The following is a 27,160-nucleotide window of genomic DNA, read 5'->3' as shown; positions in this document are numbered from 1 at the left end:
TTTCAGTTGACAAAATATTGAACAAGTCATATACTTTCATTGAAATTACATAGTGAAGGACCCTTTTCTTAAATTTAGTCCTTAATCTAGAAGAATAACTCAACCAAAACATGATCTACTTTTAGACTAGATAGATAGGCCTAGGGTAGCTCTTACCAACAGATTTGTTCCATCCAGAGCTCTTGCTGACTCTCCGTGAGCCAAAGATGGATATTTTTGACCTGGTCTTTCTTTTTTAAATTTTGATTAATACATCCTTTGTGATGAATTGTACTAGTGGGCTCTGTCTGCAAAGTCACACCGACAGGTTGTGGCAGATTGGATCCAGCACTTGCCTGGCGCGGTCTCACTGCACTGCTGTCACGTTGAACTGGCCTTGACTTAAAAATCTCTCTCTGATTGCAGGAACATGTGAGGGATTTCTTAGAGATGGGATTTTTAAAAACTTCATTATGCTTATTAGTAAAGTATGTGCCAAAACTTTCTGCTTTTTAAAGGTAGATTATATTATTGGTGGTTTGTTCCCTATCATTTGATTTTTAGTTATTCAAGGTTTCCTCAGATGTAAAACTTGTTTTATGTCTAAAGTGTTTGAAGGCAGGTAATTAATGTAAAATACAGGTGGAAGAAAAAACATTTCATTTTGAAACAAAAGAAAACAAACCCTGTGCTGTAGATTGATACACAACTTGTTTTACTGCTTCTGAGACTAGAGAAAAATAAAACTAGGTAATTTGTTTACAGTAGCAAAGTATATTAAAGTTCAGCTTTTTGGCACTTAATTATAAATGAAAAGAATAGTTTTTACACTTCCTAAATGGTGCCTTACAAATAAGTGAAGCTATTAATTACTGGAGTTTTTTTATGCTAATGGTATGAAGAGATACTTGTGAAACATTTTGAGAACAAGCTGTGATTTATATAGGTTAAAAGTTTTTTAAAATACTTTATTTGCTCATAATAATGTTTCTATCACCATGGTCCAGCCTATGAGCCACATGTGGCCCAAGATGGCTCTGACTGTGGCCTAATACAAAATGGTAAATTTACTTAAAACATTGAGCTTTTTTTGTGAATAGGTGTCGTAATGTATTTAATGTGTGGCCCAAGACAACTGTTCTTCTTCCAGTGTGGCCCAGAGATGCCAAAAGGTTGGACACCCCCAAACTTCCCTGCTTTAAGTACTATGATTTTAATGTCTTTAGCATTAGAGCTGTGTGCGGTTGCCAGCACTAGTAGTACAGGATGGTTTTTCTATTATTTTAGGACTACATTCATTCAATGCTTGGACCTGCAAACATCAAGAAAGCTATTGAAGAAGCTGAAAGACTTTCTGAAAGCCTTAAACTCAGGTACAGACATTACTATTTCAAATCTTTAAAAGAATGGAAACTTAGACGATAAAAATAATATTTAGAATATGTCTGTTTATGTTGATCATGCATAAAAATCCCAATTCCTAAAAATACATTCTGTTTTAATCGGACACAATAATTAAATCTTTTGCTATATCACATATATTATGTTCATGTGTTACCATTAATATTCTTTGCTGAAGTTTTAAAAATGCTTAGAATGATAAATTATTAAGGTAAAAATTGATGTATTCATTTAGCATTCAGGTCCTTTTTTTTTCTAAGTTTCTAACAGGATTCTTCAGAAAAATATAATTCATCCTGTGCCCCAATGTTGTAATATTCTATTGGATACTGTAGTATTATGGGAATAAACTATTCAGTATAGTTTTGAACTGCCTGGTTGCAGCAGTTATATGTGTTTAAAAAAAACCTGATTCTAGTATTTGCCATGACTGATTTATCAGGCATCATATAATTAGAAATTTAAAATGGTATGTTTTAATTTTTAGTCATTCCCTAATAACAAAATAAAAGAGGGAGCTATTTTTAGTTCAGTACTTTTCTTAATGCTTTTTATATTTGGATTAATAAACTATTACAGTTATATACACCATGGCCTTTACTTAGAAATGGTCTTTTTTAAATACTATATTCCCTTCATCCTTTCTAGAAATTACTACTCTTGGATCTGGAATATGTTAAGGTGCATGATATCACTTAGACTCACACTTCTCTCTCTCCTTTAGCCAGTTAATCAATTAAGTAGAATAGAATTTCGAGCAATCTTTGGATTACCCATTATAAACTGTTTTCTCTTGGGTTTGCCTGGTTTTTCCCTAATCATATGGTAGCATTAATCATGTTCTTTATCTTCTCTGTCTTTTGAGCTTTCGGGCCTTTCACTTATTTGTCGTCTGTACTAGGATTTTAGGATTGTAAGTCCTTTCAAAAGGAAATTGCAGCAGGTTTGAATCATTAAAAGGTGAAAATTAGTGGGAGGGAACGTAATAAAAACACTAAACAACTTCAACTTGAGAACATAGTTTTCAAGATTTTTTGGCAATTTGAAATAAATCTACAGCAGGCAGATTTACAAGATGTGACTTGTAATGAACAGTGGTGGCATTGAATTTCAATTAGAGAGAGAAAATATGTACCGAAGCAGGATACTAGTATTATGTAACAGAAACTCCTTTACTTTTCATGATCATTGCAATAAAGACATTTTGACCTCATTTTTTAACTAGATATGAAGAAGCCAAAATTCGGAAAAAACTTGAAGAAAAGGACAGGCAGAAGGAAGAGCAACTGCAGAGACAGCACAGACAGGAAGCAGGACGAGAGGACAGCGACACGTCGGCCGAGAGCTCTTTGGAGAATGTGTTGGACTCCAGAGACAAAACCCAGAAGGTAGTTCAGATTTATTCTATGAAATAAAGAGAGTCTTCTCAGAGTATTTGCTTAAGAAAAGTTGAGATATCACTACAACATACTTTTAGGCAACAAGGGTAAAATTTGATGTCTTTTTTAAATCAGAAATTGAATTAAATGAAATTCTAGCTTCAGTTGGTCCTGTTACAAGTTTTTGGTTTGTGGTTACCATGACATTCATATGTAACAAGCTGTGTTTATTGCAGTCTCTCTTAAATTGATACTTGCTTAAAACTGCATTTTAAAAGCTCTTTCATAAAAATGTTAATGAAGACTGTTCAAGATTATTGAAATATGAGAGAGAGATTGAACTCAGCAGTGCCTAAACGAAACATGGGAGGATTCTTAAACGCTAATTAGCTTAATGGAAAAGTATTGGGGTATGTTAGTGCCAGAGGCTGGTCATTGTGACAGGTCATCCATGTGTGCTGATTTTCAGTTATGGAAATTAGGCTCCTACCCTCGCAGAGATGGGGAGGTAGGGTTCCTTATATTTTAAAAAATTTTTTCATTGTTGTAAAATATACATTGCATAAAATTTAACCCCTTCACCATTTTTTAAGTACACAGTTCAGGGGTGTTGAGTACATTCACATTGTTGTGCAAACGTCATCACTGTTTGCCTCCAGAAGTACCTTTATCTTGCAAAACAGAAACTCCGTCTGTTAAACAATAACTCCCCACCCCCCCTCCCCCAGCTCCTGGCATCCACCATTCTGTTTTCTGTGTCTATGAGTTTGACTACTCTAGATAAGTCACGTAAGTGGAATCATATACTATTTGGAAAGCCCTACGTGTTTCCTACCCCCGCTCTCCACGTTTATGTTTTGGACATATTCTACACCTTTTGTGTGAATGTGTTTGCCTGTATTCCTTAATTATTATAGTTACACATGATCTTTAACTACGTTGTCTTTTAACCTTTCATACTAGCTTTATACTTGGTTGGTCCACTACTTTTACTAAATGTCTGCCTTTATCCGTGTTTTTTTTTTCTTTTCAATATTTTTTAATTTTTACTATTGGCCATTTCTTTTCCACTTAAAGAAGTCCCTTTAACATTTCTTGTATTGCTGGTTTAATGGTATTGAACTCCTTTAGTTTTTGCTTGTCTTGGAAATGATCTTTTCTTCAATCCTGAATGATAACCTTGGTGGGTAGAGTAGTCCTACAATTTCATTTTAGATTCTCCCTTTCATCACTTTGAATGGTTCATGCTAGAGAATAGCCCAATTTTTATTTTACTGTAAGAAATACTCTTTCATTAAATTAAATAACAAGTTTTGGTAACAGTCTGTGGTTTAAAATTGTATTTAGCCAGTAACTGAAGAAAATTTTGAAGAAATACAGGATTCAGATATGCTGGTAGGTAGTTCAGCTATTAACTACTGACAGAGTAATGCAATAATGCCATGTCCGTCTGTATTTTGTAAAATGCCAGCACTCTGGGCCCTTCATATTCTAGGCTTTCCATTTCAATGAAGTATTAAAAGCTGAAGCTTTTTTTTTTTCCTACGAAATAGGTAAATGGTGAAAAGAATGGAAAAAATGAGACCACAGAAAAAGGTAAGTGTGTACAGAAAGAGAGTTCTTTTAGGTTATTACTCAGATCTTCTTTTAATCAAAATTAGCTTCAGATTTTATAGTGAGATTCTAATATTGTGTCTAATCTGTATGCAAGCTGTGTTAGTTTTCCTAGCCTGTACCAATACACTGACAATGTATTACATTCTGAATTTCTCTATCATGGGTTTTATTTGTGAGAACATGCCATTGAAAAGATCATAACCACAGTTTACATTTGTCACTGTTTTCTTTTCGGGGTAGTTTAGCATACTGATTAAGGGCATGGACTCTCAGGAGCAAGACTGCTTGGGTTTGAACATTGGCTCCTTTTCTGAATTTCCATGTGATCTTGAACATGTTACTTAATCTCTTTAACTAAACCTTCCCCTTTTTAAAGCGGGATAATGATAGTACCTAGTTCATAGGGTTATTGTGAGGATTGAACAAGTTAATGAATGTGAAACTCATAGTAAACTTTATGTAAGTATTAGCTATTACTACTTATGACTCTAGGTTGAAGACTTATTTAAAAGTTTTCTTTATGCCCTTAAAAAATTTAAACCAGTAATTTTGCTATTATCTACAGGTGGTATCTATGCTCTAGTCACACATATATGACCTAAAGAATAAGACTTGGGCAATTGCCTAAGTTTTCCTCTCAGAAAAGGTTTAATTTAAATATCAGTTGTTTGTAACGCTAAAATAAATTCTTTAAAATATTGCCATACAACAATTAAAAAATAAACTTAGTAAGGTACGTTCCTAAACAGCTGTTGTCAATTCATTCTAAGATTTATTTCTTAGATTTATATTCCCTTGTATCTCATTCTACTTCAGTATTATTCATCTCAGTGGTTTGTTCTCAACTTTCTTAGATTGTTTTATTGTCAAAATGACCTTGATGGTTAGAAAGGGAAGTAGGATGGTTATTAGCAGCTGGGTATTTTATCTTAGGAGATACTGTGACTATGTTCTCATAACTCACTGCTGAAGAAATAGTTCTTTACATATTAAGCTCCCTTGTAGTGCTTTTTGATCTTTAGTTTGTACAAGCTGAAAGTGGAAAATAGCCAAACAGCAACTGTTTATTGTCTAAAAATCAGAGCGCTAGGTACTAAATGTTCTAGGTTTGGGGGGATGCTGTGGTCTTTGCTGCTGTAGTGTGAAAGCAGCCATTGACAGTGTGTAAACAAATGGGTATAGCTGTGTTCCAATGAAAACAGGAGGCCCTCGTTTGCCAGCCTTTCTCATGGAACTCAAATAACAGGCTTGTGACTCTAGGCATACTTGAAAATCTGAAATAGCCCTCATAAAAACCCCTTAGAGACTTTAAAAGGAGAATTTAGACCTCATTTTCACTGGGGGCCACATCAGCTACGTGGTTGCCTTCAAAGAGCCAAAATAATTTTAAGACTGTATAAATGTAACTACTCCTTAACTTTTAAGAAGTTGAAATTACATTCAGCCCTTTGAAGACAACCGCTAATGTGGCCCCCTGTAAAAATGAGTTTGACACCCCTGATTTAGACTTTTTCAAGAATTTTTGAGCCATAGATATTTCTTCTGGTTGATGTTTTTTAAATGGCTTAATTTTTATTTTAATCCTCACCTGAGGATATGTTTATTGATTTTAGAGAAAGACGAAGGGAGAGAGAGAAGAACACCCATACTATGCCCCAACTGGGGTCAAATCTACAACTTGGGTATGTGCCCTGACCAGGAATCGAACTACAACCTTTTGGTGTATGGGACAGTGCTTCAACCAGCTGAGCCACCTGGCTAGGGTTAAAATGGCTTAATTTTTAAAAACAGAATATTTTTGTGACATACACACATTAATTTCCTTTATTTTATGCCAGTAACACCAGAAGTAATTATAAACTCAACAGTAAGTTTTGCTGTTTAAGTCTTTATTAATAGAACCTTTACTTAGTTTCTTGATAAATGTCAAAAACACATGTTATATGTAATTTAAAAGGTAATAAATAATATGATGAAGTAGTAGGTATGTGACAAGGACACTTCACTGTTCAAGAAAAGGCTATGCTTTTTTGTATTTAGTACTATGACAGAACTGGGTGTTACTTGTCACTAATATTATCTCTCATGATTCCAAGGATCAATCACAGCAAAGGAACTATACACAATGATGATGGATGAAAATATCAGCTTGATTATAATGGATGCTCGAAGGATGCAGGATTACCAGGATTCCCATATTTCAAATTCTCACAGTGTTCCTGAAGAAGCCATCAGTCCAGGGTGGGTCATTATGCATTTCGATAAAATAGTAAACTGTAGATAGTGATAAATGTTAATAATTAGCATCCAGTCTAAGTGTCAAAATAGTGTTTTCCTTCCCGTTGACCTTTTCAGTTTTTGCTCCTACTGGCATACTGTGCCCTTTCTGAATAGTAGTGTAAAAGACATTCCAGTCTGCCTATTTTCTCTCATCTATGGCATTTGGAGTCTTATTAGAAGAGAAATGAAGCTGTCCTTATGTGCTATCTCTTCTTGGGTGTTTGTAGACTAATTTCTTGTACTGTTTTTTATGTGTGAGCTTTTGAAGTGTATGCATCAAATGGACTAAAGTTGTGATCTAATTGAGTGGCTTTTTTAATTTGAATTTCCCATACTATTATTTGTGATAAAAGAATACACAAGTACTTTTTTGAAGAAGCAGTGTAGCTAAGTAAGAGAGTATAGGGTATAAAGTCAGAAGCCCATGTTTCCATCTATAAAAGAGGGTAATTATAGTACCTATCTTAGATGTTCTGAGAAGTTAAAATGAGAAATTTTATACATACACGTTTACCACAGTTCCTGGCATTTATAAGGACCTAATCAAATTTTTTTCTTTTTTGATAAGGTTTTTAACCTATGACATTAAAGTTACGTGCATAGATATGTTGTATATTAGAAACTATCACAATAGTGACTGAGTGAAAGCTACAGATCCAGGGCTATTTCCACTATTTTGAGTGTTATATAACCTCTCTGGGTCTTGGTGTACGGGCTTGGACTAGGTAAAACCTGTGGTCCATATTAGGACCAACTTATTATTAAGAAGATACATTACTTAAATTAGGAAAAAATTCCTAATTTAATATTATCATAATATTGGGTGCATTGCAGATGTTTGCTAAATGTTTGAGCTGAAAATTAGGGTGTATTGTAAATATGCTGTCTAATTCATAGTCTGTCTAGCTATTTATTTTATCTGACTTTTTAATTGAATAGTTTGGGTTGATGATTACTTTTTTCTAAAACATGGTGGCCTCTGCCATTCCCTCTGTCATTCCTCTCCCCTGAACCACTAAACAGATTCATAAATAGTACTCTATTTAAATAAGAGATCTGAGAGCTTAGTCTAATCTGTAATCAAGTAGGTGTGACTATATTTTGAGTTTGTTTCCCAAAATATGAGATTTAGACTATTGTAAAACTAAACATGAGTTTAGGTCGAAAACTAAGAACAGTGAACTGCATGCCAAGAAAAGTGTTCCCCTTTAATTTCTGTCAGTCTTTCTGAATTAGTTAAAAGAAGTTCAGTTTGGTGCTAGCATTCCTTTTTAATACTTGCTGATCTCTCTTTCTTACCAGAAAGCACATCTCAGCCCTTTCTCTAGGCAGCAGTGTCTCTAGCTAGGGGATGGTGATTATGATATTTTTTCATTGTCTAGTTTTAAGTTTAAAACAGCGTAGTATTCACACGATAAGGATGCTTATGTAAGTATTTAGCCCTGTGAATTTTCAAAAACTGTGCACATCCAATTAGTTAGTATCTGGACAAGAAACACCATCATCACTGCGAAGCCCCTCATATGCCACCTGTTAAGTTATCCCCCATATCCCCACTGCCCAGGGGACACCAGCTTCTAACAAAATAGATTGTTTTTTGTCTGTTGTTGTAGTTTATATCAGTGGAATCATGCAGTCTGTAGTCTTTTATGTCTGGCTTTTTGTACACAACCTAATGTTTGTGAGAGTCATCTGTGTTATTGTGTGCACTTGTAGTTTGTTTATTCTTACTTGCACTCTACTAGGTGAATATAGCATTATTTATTGATCTATTTATGTTTAGGATTATCCCTTACTTATTGGATATGATGCTGTTTTTCCATGTATATGGGAGTATACATTTTCCTGTTAAATTTTATTTAAGTAAAGGATCACTTTCAATTAAAATATTAAATAATAGTCAAGGTAGATCAATATTGCAGCAGTATGTGAAGATAATATATGAAAGAGTGAACTTTGGGAACTACTGGTTGATACTATTGTTTTCCAAAGTATTTTCTGCAGAATACTAATCTTGGGTTTTTGGATAAAGAGTATTTAGGCAAATATATCCCTGCAGTAAGGAATAGTCCTTAAGAATATCACATTTCAGTATTTCTCCTTTTTTTGTTGACTAAGCATCCTTCTGATCTCAATATATCAGGTAAGAATTATTATGAGGCAATATTTTATCTGTATATTTTAATATACAGGTACACAATATTACAGTAAACAACATTATTTTATATGGGATTTCTTAAAAATAAACCACTTAGTTTTACTTGAGAACAAAAGTACATAGTGCTGAGGACTTTGAGGTAGTAGGATTTGGGGGAGGGGCCATGAGGCAGGCCCATTGTAAGGACTTGAGGAAGAACTTCAGCAGTTCCGTGAGCAAAAAAGGAAGTGAACTGCCTGCTTTAACATAGAGTTAATAATATTCACAGGTGATGATGTAAGAGCCAACACAACGAAGCAGCTGAGAGTGTGGACTTGAACCAGAGTGCCTGAGTTTGAATTCTGGCTTCACTTGCAGCTGTAACCTTGAGCTAGTTACTTAATCTCTTTGTGCCTCAGTTTCCCCATCTATAAAATGGGGATAACAATGCCTACTTTATAGTATTGTTGTGAGGAATCAGTGAGATGCAGAATAAAGCATTTAGACTAGTACCTGGCACATAGTAAGTGCTGTATGTGTGTTAAGTAGATATTTGGGCGTTTGATTAACTGTTAATTATCTGTATAGGTAATGGATAACTGAAATATAAATAATGTTACCCAGGTGATCCCCCAGTTGTTTATACTTGGCTGAGAGAGATGCTCAGATGAGGCCCTCTGTTTTCAGGTTTGGTCCCCACTTTTTTATAAAGGGTCGAAATTGTGTCTACTTCTTTTAGTTTCTAATATTAACATAGATTCCTGTGTTATGCAGTTGTTAAACATTTTAGGGTATATAGTATCTTAACACAGTCTGACCTCAGAAAGGAATCTGTCTTAAAGTTTGCTATAGTGTGCTACAGACTGTAGAACAAAACTCAGTGTCTTATGTTAGTATATTAGGACCTCTTACCTACTTTTGCCCCAATACAAATGTTAATACATTTCAGAGTCACTGCTAGTCGGATTGAAGAACACCTCCCAGATGACTCTAAAGACATATGGAAGAAGAGAGGGAATGTGCATTATGTGGTACTTCTTGACTGGTTTAGTTCTACAAAAGATTTACAAATTGGAACAACTCTACGGAGTCTGAAAGATGCACTTTTCAAGGTTAGCAAGTTTCCTTGTTAGTTTATTATAATTGCAAGTTTTCTTTGGTTGGTAGAGGTATGTGGACTAGTTTATCTTAAGCACAAGAAAATTCTTATGCTTTGGCTGTAGATTTTTTAAAAATTTGAATTAAAAGACGTTTACCAAATAACAGTAAACTGCACTATGTAAAGTAGCATGTTAGGATTTTCAGAAATAGAAGTAGTCTGAAAAGTGTTATTTTTTATTTTATTTTATTTTATTTATTTTTTTGCTTTAAGAATTAGATTATGCCCTGGCTGGTATAGCTCAGTGGATTGAGTGCGGGCCTGCGAACCACATGATGGTGGTTTGATTTCCCATCAGGGCACATGCCTGGGTTGCAGGCCAGTTCCCAGCAGGAGACTCAAGAGAGGCAACCATACATTAATATTTCTCTCCTTCTCTCCTTCCCTTCCCCTCTAAAGAGAAATAAAATCTTTAAAAAAGAGAGAGATTATATTTTCACTTTTTAAAAATAGATTTATTTTTAGAGAGAAGCGAAGGGAGGGAGAAAGAGAAAAACAGTGTATGGTTGCCTCTCATAGGCGTCCCAACAGGGGACCCGGGCCCCCAACCCAGGCATGTGCCTTGACCAGGAATCAAACCAGCTACCCTTTGGTTTTCAGACCAGCACTCAATCCACTGAGCCACACCAGCCAGGGCTATATTTTCACTTTTTTTTTTAACTGCTGTTCAATACAACTGTACTTGAACAGCAATTAAAAAATATGAAAAGAAAAAGAATTAGATTATAAAAACAGAGACAAAGGAAAAGGTCAGTAAGGAAAAAAGACTAATAGATTTGACTTCATAAAATTAAAACTTAGCTGTGAAAAAATACCATAAAATTAGAAGACAGAAGACAGTTATTTGCAACAATTATGGCAGTGATTTAAGACTACCTAAAATCCAAGGAGTTTTTAAAAAAAACTTAATAAGAAAATTACTTCAGATAAAATGGTAAAGTAAGTAGTGGGCACAGACATAAACAGGAGAGAAAATGCAAGTGATAAAATCATAAAAGTGGCCAACTTTACTAGTAATCAGAGAAATGCAAATTAAAACAATGAATGCCATTGTTACTGATATAATTAACCAAGATAAAAATGTTGTTTGTTATTTTTACTGATTAGTTTTAAAGGGAGGAAGCGGGAGATAGAGACATCAGTCTGTTGTTACATTGATTTGTGCATTCATTGGTTGATCTTGTAAGTGCCCTCCCTGAGTGGGGATGGAATCTACAACTTTGGCATATTGTGATGACACTCCAACTAACTGAGCCACCCGCCCAGGGCCAAAAATACTCCATTTAATTGGTTGAATTGGTTAACAAAGAAATAATTATTTACTCTTATTTTATTGTTTACTAAGAAAATAGCAGACTGTATAGAAAAATGGGCAAAGGATGAAAATAAATCATAGGATATAAATGGCTAATAAACACTAAAAGATGTTCAGCTTTACAAATAAATGCTAATTAAAACAAGTTAACATTTTTGTCCACCAGTTTGAAAATTGTAAAGATTTATAATGGGTATTTTCATACACTGCTGATAAGTATATAAATTGGTGTTGTCTTTTTGAAAGGCAATTTGGCAGCATCTACCAAACTTTTAAACCATTGGTTTTACTCCTAGGAAATTATGCTACAGAAATATAAAGATTTTTTTAAGATCATCTCAAAGATTAGCAATATATGAGCCTTAAAATGTTCATGTGCCTTGGCTCAATAATTCCATTTCCAGAGATTTTCCTAATGAAGTTAATTGGGTGTGAATGTATAAGGAAGAATCGTCAGTGTTTATCTAAGCATTGTTTATAATTAACTGGGAAAAATAATGTTAAGTGTTCAAGTGATGGATTCAGTTTTGGTATGCGTGTATTTGTGTATGAAATAGAATATTAGCTGGTCAATACAAATTATAGCTCTTTATTAATAAAAGGCTAAGAAGAGAAAAGAAGCAGCAGCATAAAAGTCTTATTGTTTTATAAATATGAAGTTTAAAAAGTATGCCTCTTCATAGAAAACTAAGAATAAACTGAAATGTTAAAGTGGTATCTCTGGGTTGTGAGGTTTTGGATGATTTTTATTGCATATAAACTTATTTTTCTTCTGATATCATGGATTCCTTGTGTGTTTGTAAAAACCTCATCTATCCATTTGTTTCATTTAATGTTGAATTTTTAATTCAGCTCGTTTTTTTATCACTTACAAGATTAATCTTGAAAAGAGCACTTTTAAAGTTCGGGTTTGTTGTGTTTTTAGCCGCCATATTAAAAACACTATTTCCTTATTTTATAGTGGGAAAGTAAAACCGTCCTGCGCAACGAGCCTTTGGTTTTGGAAGGAGGCTATGAAAACTGGCTCCTTTGTTACCCCCAGTACACAACGAATGCTAAAGTCACTCCGCCCTCACGAGGCAGGACTGAAGAGGTGTCTGTCTCATGTATGTATGTGATGAGAAGTTTTGTTTACAATTAATTGTTTCAGTAAAATAAACTCTAAATTTATGTTCTCAGGATAATGTTCTTAGTTGTGTGTGCATTTGTGCTATTAGATGGCATTTTGTTTTCAGGCATAAGAAATACATGATGTCCGTATAGCCTGGAAATTAATGTTTAAGACTGTAGTTGTCACCTCATTTTGCTTACATTTAAGTCATCACCTATAATACGAGTGAGATATTTCAGATGTGTTTATGGGGTTTGCTGTTCTTTCAATTTATTATCATTCTTTTGGGGATTTTAGTGAATTTTACTTATCCCTCACTGGAAGAATCAGTTCCTTCTAAACCTACTGCACAAATGCCACCTCCTCCTATAACATTGGATGAAAATATAGAATTGATAAACGATCAAGATGAGAGACCGAGACCATTGACCCTGTCAGCTCCGTTGGAAGCAATTGCTACTTCTAAGTCTGATGTTTCACCCATAAGTCAGCCAGTGCCTATTGTAAAGAATTTTCCACAGGTATATTCTTGAATTTTTTAAACTTTATTATCTCTTTTCTTTGAATATTACGTTAAATATATAGCACAGAAATGATGTTTTACATATAACCTTTAATATTTTAGAAAAATATCAGTGAGAAGACTGTATATGTTTTGGTACCTTTTTGGCAATGAAATATTTTCATTATGATTCAGTTCTGTTGCCACAGAACAGATAATGGGAAGGATTTTTAAACCCAGCTGGCAATCCAATTACTACAGGCAGTGACAATAGAAGATTATATTTATCACCACAGTGAATTTGAGCACTTTTAAGCTTTGTGTGGGTTTTCTTATTATTTAATCCATAATATTTTCCCAAATCGTTTGGTTTACAGTTGACAAATATGTGATGATGGTATTTTGGATTTGAAACAGTACTTTAGTTCCATTTCCTTAGAATTCAACACATAAATTACAGGCATGTTTTAACAATAAATCCCCAAAAAATTTTAACCAAGATGTTACAGTAAAAATTTGCAGCATTTTCCTCTTCAATAGATTTTATGTAAGGGAAGATTAACTAATTCTCCCCTAACATTTTTCAATCAGATTTTTTAGTATTCACATGTGTAAAAATAGCCATAGCATAGGAAGAACATCATAATTGTTCTAATAGTTAACTGGAGCACAGAGCAAGGAGACAAGTTCTGACTGAGGGTATCAGGAAGGTCTTCACGGAGTTTTTATCAGGGCTCTCAGAGTTTAGTAAGATTTGAGCATGGAAAAGACAGTAGACTATTGTATGGCTGGAGGCACAGAACATGCTCCGGGACCAGTGAGTAGTCGTGAGTGCTTAGACAGAGTTCTCTGTGGCAGAACAGTGATTGATAGTGGGTGAGATTGGGAAGATGGACCAGAGGCATGAAGAGACACTTGGGTCAGATTGGAACTGTATCCTGTTGTAGACTCAAGGAAACCCTTTAAAGAATTTTAAACTTGAAAGTAACATGGTCATAGCTATGCTTTTAAGATTAAGGAAAAATGCATTTAGGTTTCTATTCAACCTTTTATAGTTAACCTCATGTTCTAGTGGTTCTTCCTACTTCCTTCTCAAATGTAGAAAACAATAGGGGAGAGCAGTTTTGTTTTAAGTGAAGGGAAAAAAAGAGAAGTGAGGAACAAAAAAATGATATTTTTCTTCACTAATTTCTTCCTATGGTATTGTTTTTTACTGGGAAAATGTACAGTTTATTTTATAAGAACACGATGCAGGTTGTTACTGCCAGATATTTTTGTAAGTTCTCATTTTTGTTTAGTAAACCACCTTCTCAAAAAATTGTGCTAGCAATGCTTCTAACAATTTTGTAGGTTTAGTTTGCAGTTAAATCGAGGTAATAAACACTTAACTCATTAAATCTAGAATTTAGATAGTTTACTTCTTAACTTATATTTAATTCATCCTCACAGCAATCTATTTATTTATTACATGTCCAGCACAATCTCTACCCTCGTGGAACTTATACTCTAGGAGGGAAGAAGCTTTTAAACAAATAATTATAGTTATTCCATCAGAATCCCAATAAGTTTTATTAGGGAAAAGAATCCAGGACTTGGCTAGTTTTAGGGATCAGGAAATTCTTGTTTAAGGGAGAGATATTTACACCAAGATTTAATATTGTGGTGGGAATTATCTAGGTGAACAGCTGATGTAAAGGGACCTGAGTTGGGATGGAGCATAGCATCTTTGAGGAAAATTTTTTTTTGTAATTATGTTTTGTTGTTCAGTTACAGTTGTCTGCATTTTCCCCTTTCTACTGCCCCTCTACCCCAGCCAAACCCACCTCCCTCCCTTGCTTCCACCCTCCCCCTTGGTTTTGTCCACGTGTCCTTTAGAGTAGTTCCTGAAAACCCTTCTCCCACTGTCCCCTCCCCTTTCCCCTCTGGCTGTTGTTAGATTGTTCTTAATTTCAACGACTCTGATTATATTTTGTTTGCTTTTTTCTTTTGTTGGTTATGTTCCAGTTAAAGGTGAGATCATATGCTTTTTGTCCCTCACCACCTGGCTTATTTCATGTAGCATAATGCTCTCCAGTTCCATCCATGATGTCACAAAGGGTAGGAGCTCCTTCTTTCTGCTGCATAGTATTCTATTGTGTAAATGTACCATAGTTTTTTGATCCACTCATTCACTGATGGGCGTTACAAGGCCATTGTCATCAAAACAGCCAGGTACTGGCATAAGAACAGACCCATAGACCAATGGAACAGAATAGAGAGCCCAGAATTAAACCCAAGTCTCTATGGTCAATTAATATTTGATAAAGGGGGAAGAAGCACAAAATGGAGTAAAAATCACCTCTTCAACAAATGGTGTTGGGATATCTGAAGAGAGATATATGCAAAAAAAAGAAACTCAATCACCAACTTACACCATACACAAAAATAAATTCAAGATAAAAGACTTAAATGTAAGTCGTGGCACCATAAAAGTCCTAGAGGAAAACATCAGCTGGAAAATCTCAGACTTTCCACACAGCAACATCTTCATTGATATGTCCCATAAATCAAGGAACATAAAGGAAAGAATAAACAAATGGGACCTCATCAAATTAAAAAGTTTCAGTATGGCTAAAGAAAACAGCATTAAGACTCCAGCCAAGATGGAGGTATAGGTGGAAACATTGTGCCTCCTCATACAACCAAGTTTAAAGACAACAAAGTTTTAGAAACAAACACAAAGAAAATTGAACTGTACGGAAGTCCGACAACCATGAACCATTCATCCAGACCGGTAAGAGGGGCAGAGTCAGTGGCTGACGGAGAGGGGTCCTGGAAGGAAGAAGCGGTGACTGCTGGACTGCCCCAGATGCACAGGCAGCATGGTTGGCAGATCCCAGGTGTGGGGTAGCAATAGGCAGACCCAGTGAGGGCGCAAGGCGGCTGGCTGACAGTGGTCACACATTCATACTCAAGATAAACCAGGCAAAGGAGCGAGCAGTGTGACAGACTGTGCAGGCTTGGGCCCTAGTGACAGGAATTAAAGCCTAAAAGCACCAATTGGAAAAACTTTCGGGGTCGAGGTGTCGGGAGAAGCTCCCAGGCTCACAGAGAGCTTGTTGGAGACACCCACAGGATTATGGAGGGTGCACAGGCCCACACACCCAGAAGCTGGCACAGGGGCCAGGGGGGGGGGGTTGGCTTGCAGGAAGCAGCAGAGGGGACCAAGATCCAAGAGAGAGCAGAACAAACACCATTGCCCCTCTCTGAGCCCATCCCCACATACAGCATCACAACCCAGTGACTGGGTCGCCCCACCCTGGTGAACACCTAAGGCTCCTGTCCTCATATGTAACAGGCGCTAACAGACCAAAACATTATGGCTCAAGCAGAAAAAGAGCTCAAAGCCCCAGAGCCAATACTTCTAAGCAGCAAAGAGATAGCCAACCTATCAGATGCACAGTTCAAAACACTGGTGATCAGGATGCTCACAGAACTGGTTGGTTTTAGTCACAAATTAGAGGAACAAATGAAGGGAAATGCACAGGAAACAAATAGTGAAGGAAAGGAAACTGGGTCTCAAATCAAGGGAGTGGACCAGAAGGAAGAAAAAAATGACCAAACAGAAAAGGATGAGGAAACAGGAATTCAAAAAGATAAGGAGAGGTTTAGGAACCTCCAGGACATTTTTAAACGTTCCAACATCCAAATTGTAGGGGTACCAAAAGAAGAAGAGGAACAGCAACAAGTGGAAAACGTATTTGAACAAATAATAAAGGAGAACTTCCCCAATCTGGCAAAGGAAATAGACTTCCAAGAAATCCAGGAAGCTCAGAGAGTCCCAAAGAAGCTGGACCCAAGAAGGAACACACCAAGGCACATCATAATTACATTAGCCAAGATTAAAATGAAAGAGAGAATCCTAGAAGCAGCAAGAGATAAGGGGACTGTCACCTACAAAGGAGTTCCCATCAGACTGTCAGCTGATTTCTCAAAAGACCTTACAGGCAAGAAGGGGCTGGAAAGAAGTATTCCAAGTCAGGAAATCTAAAGACCTATATCCAAGATTGCTTTATCCAGCAAAGCTTTCATTTAGAATGGAAGGGCAGATAAAGTGCTTCTCACATAGGATCAAATTCAAGGAGTTCATCGTCACCAAGCCCTTATTATATGAAATATTAAAGGGACTTATTTAAGAAAAAGAAGATAAAAAAGATGAACAGTGAAAGGACAGCAAACACACAGTTATTAACAACCACACCTAAAACAAAAGCAAACTAAAAGGACAGCTAGATCAGGAGCAGAACCATAGAAATGGAGATCACATGGAGGGTTAGCAACAGGGGAGTGGGAGAAGGAGAAGGGGGAGAAGGTACAGAAAATAAGTAGCATAGATGGTAGGTAGAAAATAGATGGGGGGGCAAAAATAGTATGGGAAATATAGAATCTAAAGAACTTGAGACACATGGTCATAAACTAAAGGGGGGATAGTGGGGGCGGGATGTACAGAGTGGAGGGGAATGAAGGGGGAAATGGGACAACTGTAATGGCATAATCAATAAAAAGAAAAAAACCTTATACTGCAAGAAAAAAAGAAAAAAAACAGCATTAAAATGACAAGAGAACCAACTATATGGGAAAACATATTTTCCAGTGATACCTCGGACAAGGGTTTGATCTCCAAAATATATAAAGAAGTCACCTGACTCCACTGCAGAAGACACAAACCCAATTTAAAAAATGGGCAAAAGACTTGAACAGACATTTCTCCAAGGAGGACATACAGAGGGCCCAGAGACATAGAAAAGATGCTCAGCATCACTAGCCATCAGAGAGGGTTTTTTTTTTTTTAAGGGAAGTATGGATAGACCTGGAGAACATTATGCTAAGTGAAATGAGCCAGTCAGAGAAACACAAGTACCATATGATTTCACTTATGTGTGGAATCTAATGAACAAAATGAACTTAACAAAATAAAAACAGACCTATAGATACAGAGAACAGATTGACAGTTGTCAGTAGGAAGGAGTTTGGGGAGACTAGGTGGAAAAGGTGAAGGGATTAGGAAAGAAAGAAAAAACCTCATAGTTAACAGTATGGTGATTACCAGAGGGAAAGTAAGGTACAGGGAGGTAGAACATAGTAAAGTGGATGGGGGAGGGATAAATGGTGATGGGAGGAGACTTGGCTTGGGGTGGTGAACACACAAGACAATATATAGATGATGTATTATAGAACTGTATGCCTGAAACCTGTGTAATTCTCACCATTATCACCCCAATACAACAAAATTTTTAAAAAATAGGAAAGTATGGCTGGTGTATTACATAGAATGATGTGAGATAAGATTGGAGAGATAGGCAGAGGTGAGACCCCCATGATAAGGATTTTAGATATAATCTGAATATGATGAGTTGCTATTTAAAGTAGGGTTTTGAATAGCTGAGGAACATAGTCACATTTGTGTTTTAAAATGATTGCTCTGGCCACAATGGAGAAATAGAAGGGAGCAAGAGAAGCTGTGTAGAGAGAATGTTGACATGGACTTGGTTGGTGCTCATGGAGATGGAGGGGCAGATACAGGATGAAAATCATCAGACCGCATAAGGGCGGGGTTGGCCATGAAACTCTGGTCTAGTTTGAGGTATTTGGTTAGTGGTTCTATTCACGAGGCAGCCATGTTTGCAGGGGGAGATTTTAGATTTCAATTTTGGTTTTATTAGGTTTGTGGTATATATGAGACACTGCATGGAGTCACTGAGAAGGCAATTGAACATGTGGAAATGGAACTTAAGGCTAGCTATGCCCACGTCTAGGTTTCGTGTTTTATAATGAACTCTTCCACATCCAGAACTCATCGGAGTGTGGAATCAAGAGGAAATGAGTGCCAGTGTCTTCTGAGAAATCTTGACATCGGGTAATTTGCAAATAGATATTTTGGGAAATGTTGTCTCCACAAAGTGATGGTTCTTTTCTCACCACTTGATTTCAAGAACTGAGTTCCTGGATCTTGACAAAAGTATGTTTTATTATGTTATTTGTTGTTATAGATTGATCGTACTAAAAAACCGGCAGTCAAATTGCCTGAAGATCATAGAATAAAATCTGAAAGCACAGATCATGAGCAACAGTCTCCTCAGAATGGAAAAATTCCTGATCGTTCCACAAAGCCAGTACTTCCCCCTCCAACTGCCATGTTAACAGATGAAGAAAAAGCTCGTATTCATGCAGAAACTGCTCTTTTATTGGAGAAAAACAAACAAGAAAAAGAACTTCGAGAAAAACAACAAGAGGAACAGAAAGAGAAACTGAGGAGAGAAAAACAGGAACAAAAAGCCAGAAAGAAACAGGAAGCTGAAGAAAATGAAATCACGGAGAGGGAACAAAAGGCAAAAGAAGAAATGGAAAAGAAAGACAGTGAACAGGCCAATAAAGAAGATAAAGAAACCTCGGCAAAGAGGGGCAGAGAAATAACAGGAGTGAAAAGACAATGTAAAAGTGAACATGAAACTACTGATGCCAAGAAAGCTGTGGATGAGAAGGGGAAAAGGTGTCTAACCCCTGAAGTGCAAAAAAAGTCAATGAGCGATGTGCCCCCTGCCTCCGTGGCAGGAGATTCAAGTTTAGGCAAGGTAAGCGGAAACAAACAGTATAAATTGCCAACTAAGTGAAATAAAATGTACATAAAAACATGAAACCAGTAGCATTACATACACAGGGCAAGCATTTCAAGTAGTTTTCTAGAGGGCTATAGATTTGTACTGATACATCTACATTTTGCTCGCCAACTCTCCTTCGATTGGTTGGTAATGGAATTGCTCTTTGTGTCAGTGAAATGCAACATATTTTTAATAATTGGAATGAATGGCTACATTCTTTTTATTTTTGATATATAATCAGAAGACTAGAGTGGAATATTATCTTTATTTTAGTGTGGAGGAATTAGGCGCCCAATATTTATATGATCGTGTTTGTATCTGCTTAGAATATGTCCAGTGACAAATTGTCATTTTGTTTGTTGGTTCATGTAATCAAGAGTATTGGCAACAACCCAGTTAATGTTGATTTTCTCTGCCTGGGCTAGCCCCCAAAATTGATTTCTGTAACTACCTTTTGTCAATTTTTTTCTCTATTATTTTTTGTTGATTTTTTTCTTTATTATGCAATTAACAATGCCTTTCCCTTTTGAACCCTAAATAAGTCTTTATAGTAGCAGGAATAGTTAGAACCCTGCTGTGTACATGTAAATGGAAATACATTTTAGGCAGTGTGAAAATTACTTTCGATGGAAGGTGGAACACCATATTGCAGGTCATTAATTTCTGTACACCTCAAGCAGCAGTTCGGGCCTATACCAGATATAACAATTCTTATTAATGCTTCATGGATCCAGGGAACACTAATCAGGTAGCCTTAGCTATCAAAAAATATAGTTACCATACAAACACCTTTCTAAACGCCCAGAGTTAGGGAAATGAAGCTCATGTACTAATTTATTTATAGGGGAATCAGAACTCATGTGCTCTTTTAATTTACGTATTACTCATTGTGTATCTCCTATATGCCCGTATTTTCCCTGTATTATCTTACTTGCTCCTCCTAATGCCAACTCCATGAAGTATTCAATTTACAAATTAAATCGAAGCTTAGAGGTTAAATAATTTGCCTTAGATCGCAAATGGAGTGAGATTCCAAAGTCACTTCCTTTCCATCTTGCTGTACTTAGAGGAAGGCAGTCATAAAAACTTAAAGTGTTTATATTTCCGAGGTCATTCAGTAGTACACGTGCTAAATACTCCTACAGGGTCTAAATAACCCTGAGATTATCACATATGTTTGATTTGTCTTATAACACACTGAAAAAGTTAAGATTGCATTCACTGTATTCTCCTTAAAAGGAGCAAAATATGTAATTTATTCTGGAATGTATTTTATTAAAATTTACACTTTTTTTTACTTTACTGTAGTTATTTTTTAAATGTATTATAAAACTGAAGTGAAATTTTAAAAGAAACTGTGGTAAGTTCATACGAGGTTTAACAGAAGTAGCCATGGTGAGTTACACTGATGACCAGTATCTTGTACTTCGCCACAGATTATAAATCAGAGCTTCACAGCCCACTGTGACTTGTATCATTTTTTTTTTATCCTACTGATTTATCAAAGTTTTTTTAGTTCTTTAGACTTAGTATTAGGGTTTGCCACATGTGCTCTAACCACCTTTAATTTAAAAGAATCTGCTTTGATAGTAAAATTGTGTCATTTTCAGAGGCCTCACTTTTTTCTCCTTTTACATTTTCGGTCTGATGGATTTGCTTATATCAGCTAGTGATGGGTAGGTGTGTATTAGGGGAAAATAAAATGTTTTTCCCCCTTCTGAAATCTTAATAATTTTACGGCCTGTTAAGATTAAAGGACAGCCAGAAAGTGGAATTCTAAAGACTGGAACTATTAGAGAGAATACAGATGAGACTGAAAGAAATAAAGTAAGTAGTTCCTTGGGCGGGAAAAAAACATGGACTATAACCATGTGATTATCATTTTAATGAATAAGAGAATGAATGATGCTGTATCATTCATTCTGCATCTTAAGATCTACTCTCTGAGGGAATCTTTGCAATGTTTGGTAGTTGATTTGTGTTTGTTTTTACATGATTTTATGCTTCCTATTTATTTTATAAAATGCATATACTATGCATTTAATGAAATTAAAAAATAGGTTTTATTATATGATCCAGTAATACCACTTCTGGATGTATACCCAAAGGAATTGAAAGCAGGGCCTCGAAGAGCTATTTATACGTTGATTTTTATAGCAGTATTACTCACAGCATTGACAAAATATGAAGCAGATCCATCCATCAACAGATGAATGTATAGACAGATGTGGTGTCTACAAACAACGGAGTATTGCTCAGCCTTAAAAAGGAAGGAAATTCTTTTTTCTTTTTTCCACATTGTCTGGTATTTGTGGTAGTTATTGTTACTTCAAAAGTAAGGAAATTCTGACACATGGTACAACATGGATGAACTTTGAGGACGTTACGCTAAGTGACATAAGCCAGTCACTAAAGGATGAAAACTATGATTCCATTTACGTAGTATACCAGGAGCTGTCCAATCCATGAAGGCAGGAATTAGAGTGGTGATTGGCAGGGTGTCAGGATGGAGGGGGTGGGCACAGAATTTCGGTTTGGCGAGATGAGAGTTCTGGAGATCAGTGGCACAACAGTGTGAGTATACTCATGCCACGTAACTACTCTTAAAAATGGGTAAGATGGTAAATTTTCTGTGTATTTTTATAACAATTTTTTAAATATTTAGGCCTTTTATGAAACATCTCTGCCTTTGTTTTAAGAGCTTTATTTAAGTATAATATGCATACCATAAAACCCAGTTTAGAGTACAATTCAGTGATTTCAGTTCAGAGTTGTGAAACAGTTATTCATTCAATCTAATTATAGAACATTGCCATCACACCAAAAAGATCTCTGTGCCAGTTGTAGTCACTCCCTCTTCCTACCCTCAGACCCCAGCAACCATCCACTCTCCATAGATACAGCTCCTGGGCATTTTGTATAAATGGAATAATTTTATATTTTATATATATAATTTATATAGGGGGGGGTGTGTGTGTAAAGTCTTTTGTATATGTCTTTTTTCATCCAGCACAATTTTTTGAGATTCATCTCTGTTGTAGCACATAAACCTGTAGTTTATTCCTTTGCATTGCCAAGCAGTATTCCCTCGGGTGGGTGTACCACGTTTTATTCATCCATTGATAGACATTTGGGTTGCTTCTGCTTTGGGCTGTTGGGAACAGTGCTGCTGTGAACATTTGCATACAAGTATTGTCTGGAAATAATGTTTTCATTCCTTCAGGGTTGATACTAGAAGTAGAATTATCTTTGTTTTGTCCTTTTAGGAAACTTTTGAAGACTGCTGTCATTATAGGCTTGTGCACAGACAGTTCCTCTTCCCCTTCCTATGATAGTTGGGCTGTGAGAAAGTAGATATATAATTCTTCATGTTTGAGCTTGTTGTAAAAAAGTAAGGATAGCCAACACAGGCTTTTGGTTCTCTGGTACAAGTGGCTTAAGTTTGTATATGACAAAATTTAATTGAAAAATCAGGTTTTTTTCTTATATTAAATTAGGCTCGAGAACCTTTGACGAGAGCACGAAGTGAAGAAATGGGGAGGATCGTACCAGGACTGCCTTTAGGCTGGGTCAAGGTAAAACTCAAAATTAGCACAGAAATAAGTAACATGATCATTGTGTTATTTTTTTAAAAAGAGGGTTTTTTGTTTTGTTTTTGTATTCTACATCTTCTGCAATACAGTCAGTTCTGTTTCTTATTATAGAGGACATAGCTCATTTCCCTAACCACAGCAGGTTAGATTTCTGAATATCCAGTCTGGGATGCTGGCTGTAATATGTAAGCATCCCTGGCATTTGCCATTTAGAAACAATGTATTACTTTAAAACCTTAAATCCTTTGGAAGTTTAATTACAGAATTCATTATCACCATTTTATTCAAATGATGTCAATCCAAAAGCTAATTTAGCAGTGGAATACTTTTGAGTGAGTTTTTTGTACATGTAATGGTCATTGTTTTGAGGGGGGGGTTTTGACCTGTTTTTTGTTTCTTGTTTTTCCAACCAAGTTTCTTGATCCGATCACTGGAACTTTTCGTTATTATCATTCACCCTCCAACACTGTTCACATGTATCCACCGGAAATGGCTCCGTCGCCTGCACCTCCGTCCACCCCTCCAACTCACAAAGCCAAGCCACAGGTTCCAGCTGAGCGGGACAGGGAGCCGTCCAAACTGAAGCGCTCCTACTCCTCCCCAGATATAACCCAGGCCATACAGGAGGAGGAGAAGAGGAAGCCAACACCTACTCCACCAGTTAACCGGGAAAACAAGTACGTTAGTCCTAATTCCTAAAATTAGAATAATCTGCTATATTTGAAGTTACTCTAAACATACCAGCTTATTTATGTCAGGGAGTCAGAAATTTCTGCGGGTGGCTACACCAGCCATTGTTATTTACCAGAGAGGGAAAAAGAAATCACTGGATTAAAATGTCCTTGGTTTTTCTCCCAAGTGCTAACTTAAGTATGTCAGAGAAGACTATCATAAGTATTAATGTAGATATAAAGGTATACATGTTACTATGTTTTAAGACAGTGTGCCATAGACTACCTAGAACTTTTCACAAACTTCGTAAATCTCCCTTTGAGGACCATAATTTATAGGCTTGTTGAGTTTGCCTTAGTGCAGCTCTCAAATTCTAAACTTTTTTTGAGTTAGCCATTAATAGGGGGGCAAACGTACATAGCATTAAAATAACAAGCATTGTACTGTGTATCAGATCCTGATCCTTACTCTGTTCCCCTTTCCTTCACTGCACTTCTGCTATTCTCTTTACATGTAGTGATCAGTAGGTCCATGTAAGTTTCCCCAAACAGTATTTCATTTAAATGTGTTTGTGACTTTATCCCTTTTTGAATTCTCAAATGGCTCTGGCTCGTGACTGATAGGGTTTTGAGGTGAAAATTTTTAAGTCCACTTACCACTTCTAAACTTGACCTTTTCGGGGAGGGGAATGGTTGGAAGTGTCAGTACAGCAGTACCTCAGTACTTGTCATTAATTCATTCAGGAACTTGTGATTAGTGCCGTAACCGATAAGTTGAGAACAATGAAGCATTTTCTCTTGTGGGGCGGCATCGTCACTCATGCAAGTTCTAGCAAGTACGGCAAGTCCCGAGCAATTGCTGAACGCTAAAACATTTTTTTCTCCTCAAAATGCGACAAGTATAGGGTTTGACAAGTTTTGAAGCCAGCAAGTGAGTAGTGAGGTGTGACTGTTAATGGCAGTGGCTTGTTTTCCTGTTTATAATGTACATCCTCTTGACGGCCAAGGAACTTCAGCTAGGCAATCTTTTTGGACTGTCTGGTAATATTTCCCCAAAATGTAGTTGATACATATTACTTCTGAGAATTTACCCTGCCAATTAGGGAATTATGTGGAGTTTTTTTTCTTTAATCAATAAATCTAGTTACAGATTTTAGGGCTTCCTATTAAAACTGGTGAGATTTAATTCCTTCTTGCATCATCATTCTTAACAAAATTTGTTAATTTGACACTTTTAAAAAGTATCACATATGCAGTTTATGTATTTTTATATACATTGAACAGAGAAAGAGTTCATGTTCATGGGTGCAAACACCTGGACACGTGTGGAAAAAAAAAGCCAACTGCAATATAGTTCAGCCCTGACTGGTGTGGCTTAGTCGGCTGGGCATCATCCCACAGAGCAAATTCCCAGTCAGGGCACATTCCTGGGTTGCGGGTTCAGTCCCTGGTCGAGGTGCATATGAGAGGCAGCCGGCCTGTTTCTCTTTCACATAGACGTTTCCGCCCCTCTCCGTCTCCTTCCCTTCTCTCTCTAGGATTGTGACTGATGTAAGTGAGGAGCTGGATTTCTTAAAATTTTAAATATCCATAACCACCTATGGCATATTCGTCACCAGTGCTCTTGACTTCAGGGAATAGTATCCAAATAACTTCCTGCCTCCTTTGATCTGCTCCACAGTAGTATACAGGAGTGGGCAAAAGTGGGTTTACAGTTGTGACTATGCAAAACGCAAGAGTTTTTATATAATACAAGAGTTTCTATTCTTGTATTATTATTTACTTACGTACTATTTTCCATATGAGCTGTAAACCTACTTTTGCCCCCACCCCTGTGTGTGTATAAAAATAATCCCTTTTTTGGCATTCTGTTGAGTTTGACACTTGGTAATACTAAACTTACCAGGATCATTTAAAGGAGTTTGAAAGAGCCTTCTTTACTTAAGGCCTCTACCTGTTCATGAGAAGGCAGAGAACCTATCTTACGATGTCTGTAAGAACCATGGACCCGCATAACAGGTTAAAGGTATCTGTTTCTTGGGAAGGTCACAGAATATGTCATGTAGATACTAAATGTTCTGTAAGACCTAGTAACTTATGAGTCAACTTATTAACACTTTACAAGTTTACTACTGTGTACTACGGTACACATGCTGGAGTTTGTTGCCATTTGTAATTTGAACTTTATTTTCACTTGCTGTGTATTCTAAAACATCTTGCACACTTTTTCTTTCTCAGGCCCACATGCTACCCTAAAGCTGAGATCACAAGGCTTTCTGCTTCTCAGATTCGAAACCTCAATCCTGTGTTTGGAGGATCTGGACCAGCTCTCACTGGACTTCGTAATTTAGGAAATACTTGTTACATGAACTCAATACTGCAGTGCCTATGTAATGCTCCACATTTGGCTGATTACTTCAACCGAAACTGTTACCAGGATGATATTAACAGGTAAAGAAATTTCTTACCTTTTGCAATATAATGTTAAAAGGGTGATGTAACTATCCAGCTCCTTCCAGAGAAGTCAGATTAGGAAAGGCAAAAATACTTTTACTACACTAAAACTGTAGTGTAACTACATTTTTCTTAAGATGTAGAGAAAAGCCTGATTGGTAAAGGACAGACAGGAAAGGAGCAGTGCAAGGACCTTACTGCCGCAAACTGGGGCCGGTTGGTGACAGAGAGAGAGTGCAGGGTTGGCATCAAAAGGAAGCGCGGTGGGGGAGTGTAATCGGAGTAGGGTTTGGTAGAGTCCCAGGTAGTAAACCCATGAATAAGCATCGTAGCGTAGGGGTGTAGTATGTCCATAGTTTAATGTTGACATCGAGAATCCACTGTCCTTGACTTTTTACAATTCCTATATTGCTTTTGTACCTTTATTTGCCAAGGTCAAATCTGTTGGGGCATAAAGGCGAAGTGGCAGAAGAATTTGGCATAATCATGAAAGCACTGTGGACAGGACAGTACAGGTATATCAGTCCGAAAGACTTTAAAATCACCATTGGGAAGATCAATGACCAGTTTGCAGGGTACAGCCAGCAAGATTCACAAGAGCTGCTTCTATTCCTAATGGATGGTCTGCACGAAGATCTAAATAAAGTAAGAAATTTGATTTTTAAAAATTGTTAAGACTCTTTAGCATTGCTCAGCACTGTAATCATTTTGTAAAATAGTGGTATATTTATTAGTTTTTAAATATTGATCGTATGTACCCTGACTGTGGCGCAAACTGGTACTGTTGGTATATCAGGACCACACTCCACCCAACTGAGCTACCCAGCCAGGTGTGTGATCATTTTTACAGTGATTTAAAATTATGGTTGGTGTTTGTTTATGTCTAGTGACTTTGTACTAAGGTGTGGAGCTATAAAACACTAA

At 36.5% G+C, this 27,160-nt stretch overlaps 1 protein-coding gene across 3 annotated transcripts in view; it reads left to right on the top strand.

Annotated features, from left to right (window-relative positions):
- Positions 1-27,160, top strand: part of USP8 (ubiquitin specific peptidase 8) — a 53,580-nt gene that overhangs the window by 21,705 nt on the left and 4,715 nt on the right. For 2 of the 3 annotated variants that reach the window (XM_053670059.1, XM_053670058.1), the window contains exons 4-16: positions 1,267-1,352; positions 2,606-2,768; positions 4,313-4,355; positions 5,990-6,058; positions 6,473-6,617; positions 9,743-9,905; positions 12,229-12,373; positions 12,676-12,899; positions 18,910-19,491; positions 23,016-23,093; positions 23,526-23,788; positions 26,021-26,233; positions 26,671-26,881. In XM_053670059.1, the coding sequence (XP_053526034.1) occupies positions 1,267-1,352; positions 2,606-2,768; positions 4,313-4,355; positions 5,990-6,058; positions 6,473-6,617; positions 9,743-9,905; positions 12,229-12,373; positions 12,676-12,899; positions 18,910-19,491; positions 23,016-23,093; positions 23,526-23,788; positions 26,021-26,233; positions 26,671-26,881 (2,385 nt within the window). The remainder of the gene's footprint in view (positions 1-1,266; positions 1,353-2,605; positions 2,769-4,312; positions 4,356-5,989; positions 6,059-6,472; positions 6,618-9,742; positions 9,906-12,228; positions 12,374-12,675; positions 12,900-18,909; positions 19,492-23,015; positions 23,094-23,525; positions 23,789-26,020; positions 26,234-26,670; positions 26,882-27,160) is intronic. The other variant, XM_037156438.2, reaches the window with a different exon arrangement.

This window comes from Artibeus jamaicensis, unplaced genomic scaffold (genome assembly GCF_021234435.1).
Source record: "Artibeus jamaicensis isolate MK-2021 breed Jamaican fruit bat unplaced genomic scaffold, CSHL_Jam_final contig_548, whole genome shotgun sequence".
NCBI classification, from domain to species: domain Eukaryota; kingdom Metazoa; phylum Chordata; class Mammalia; order Chiroptera; family Phyllostomidae; genus Artibeus; species Artibeus jamaicensis.
Note: the sequence above shows the minus strand (reverse complement) of the source record. Positions and strands in the feature narration are given on the sequence as shown.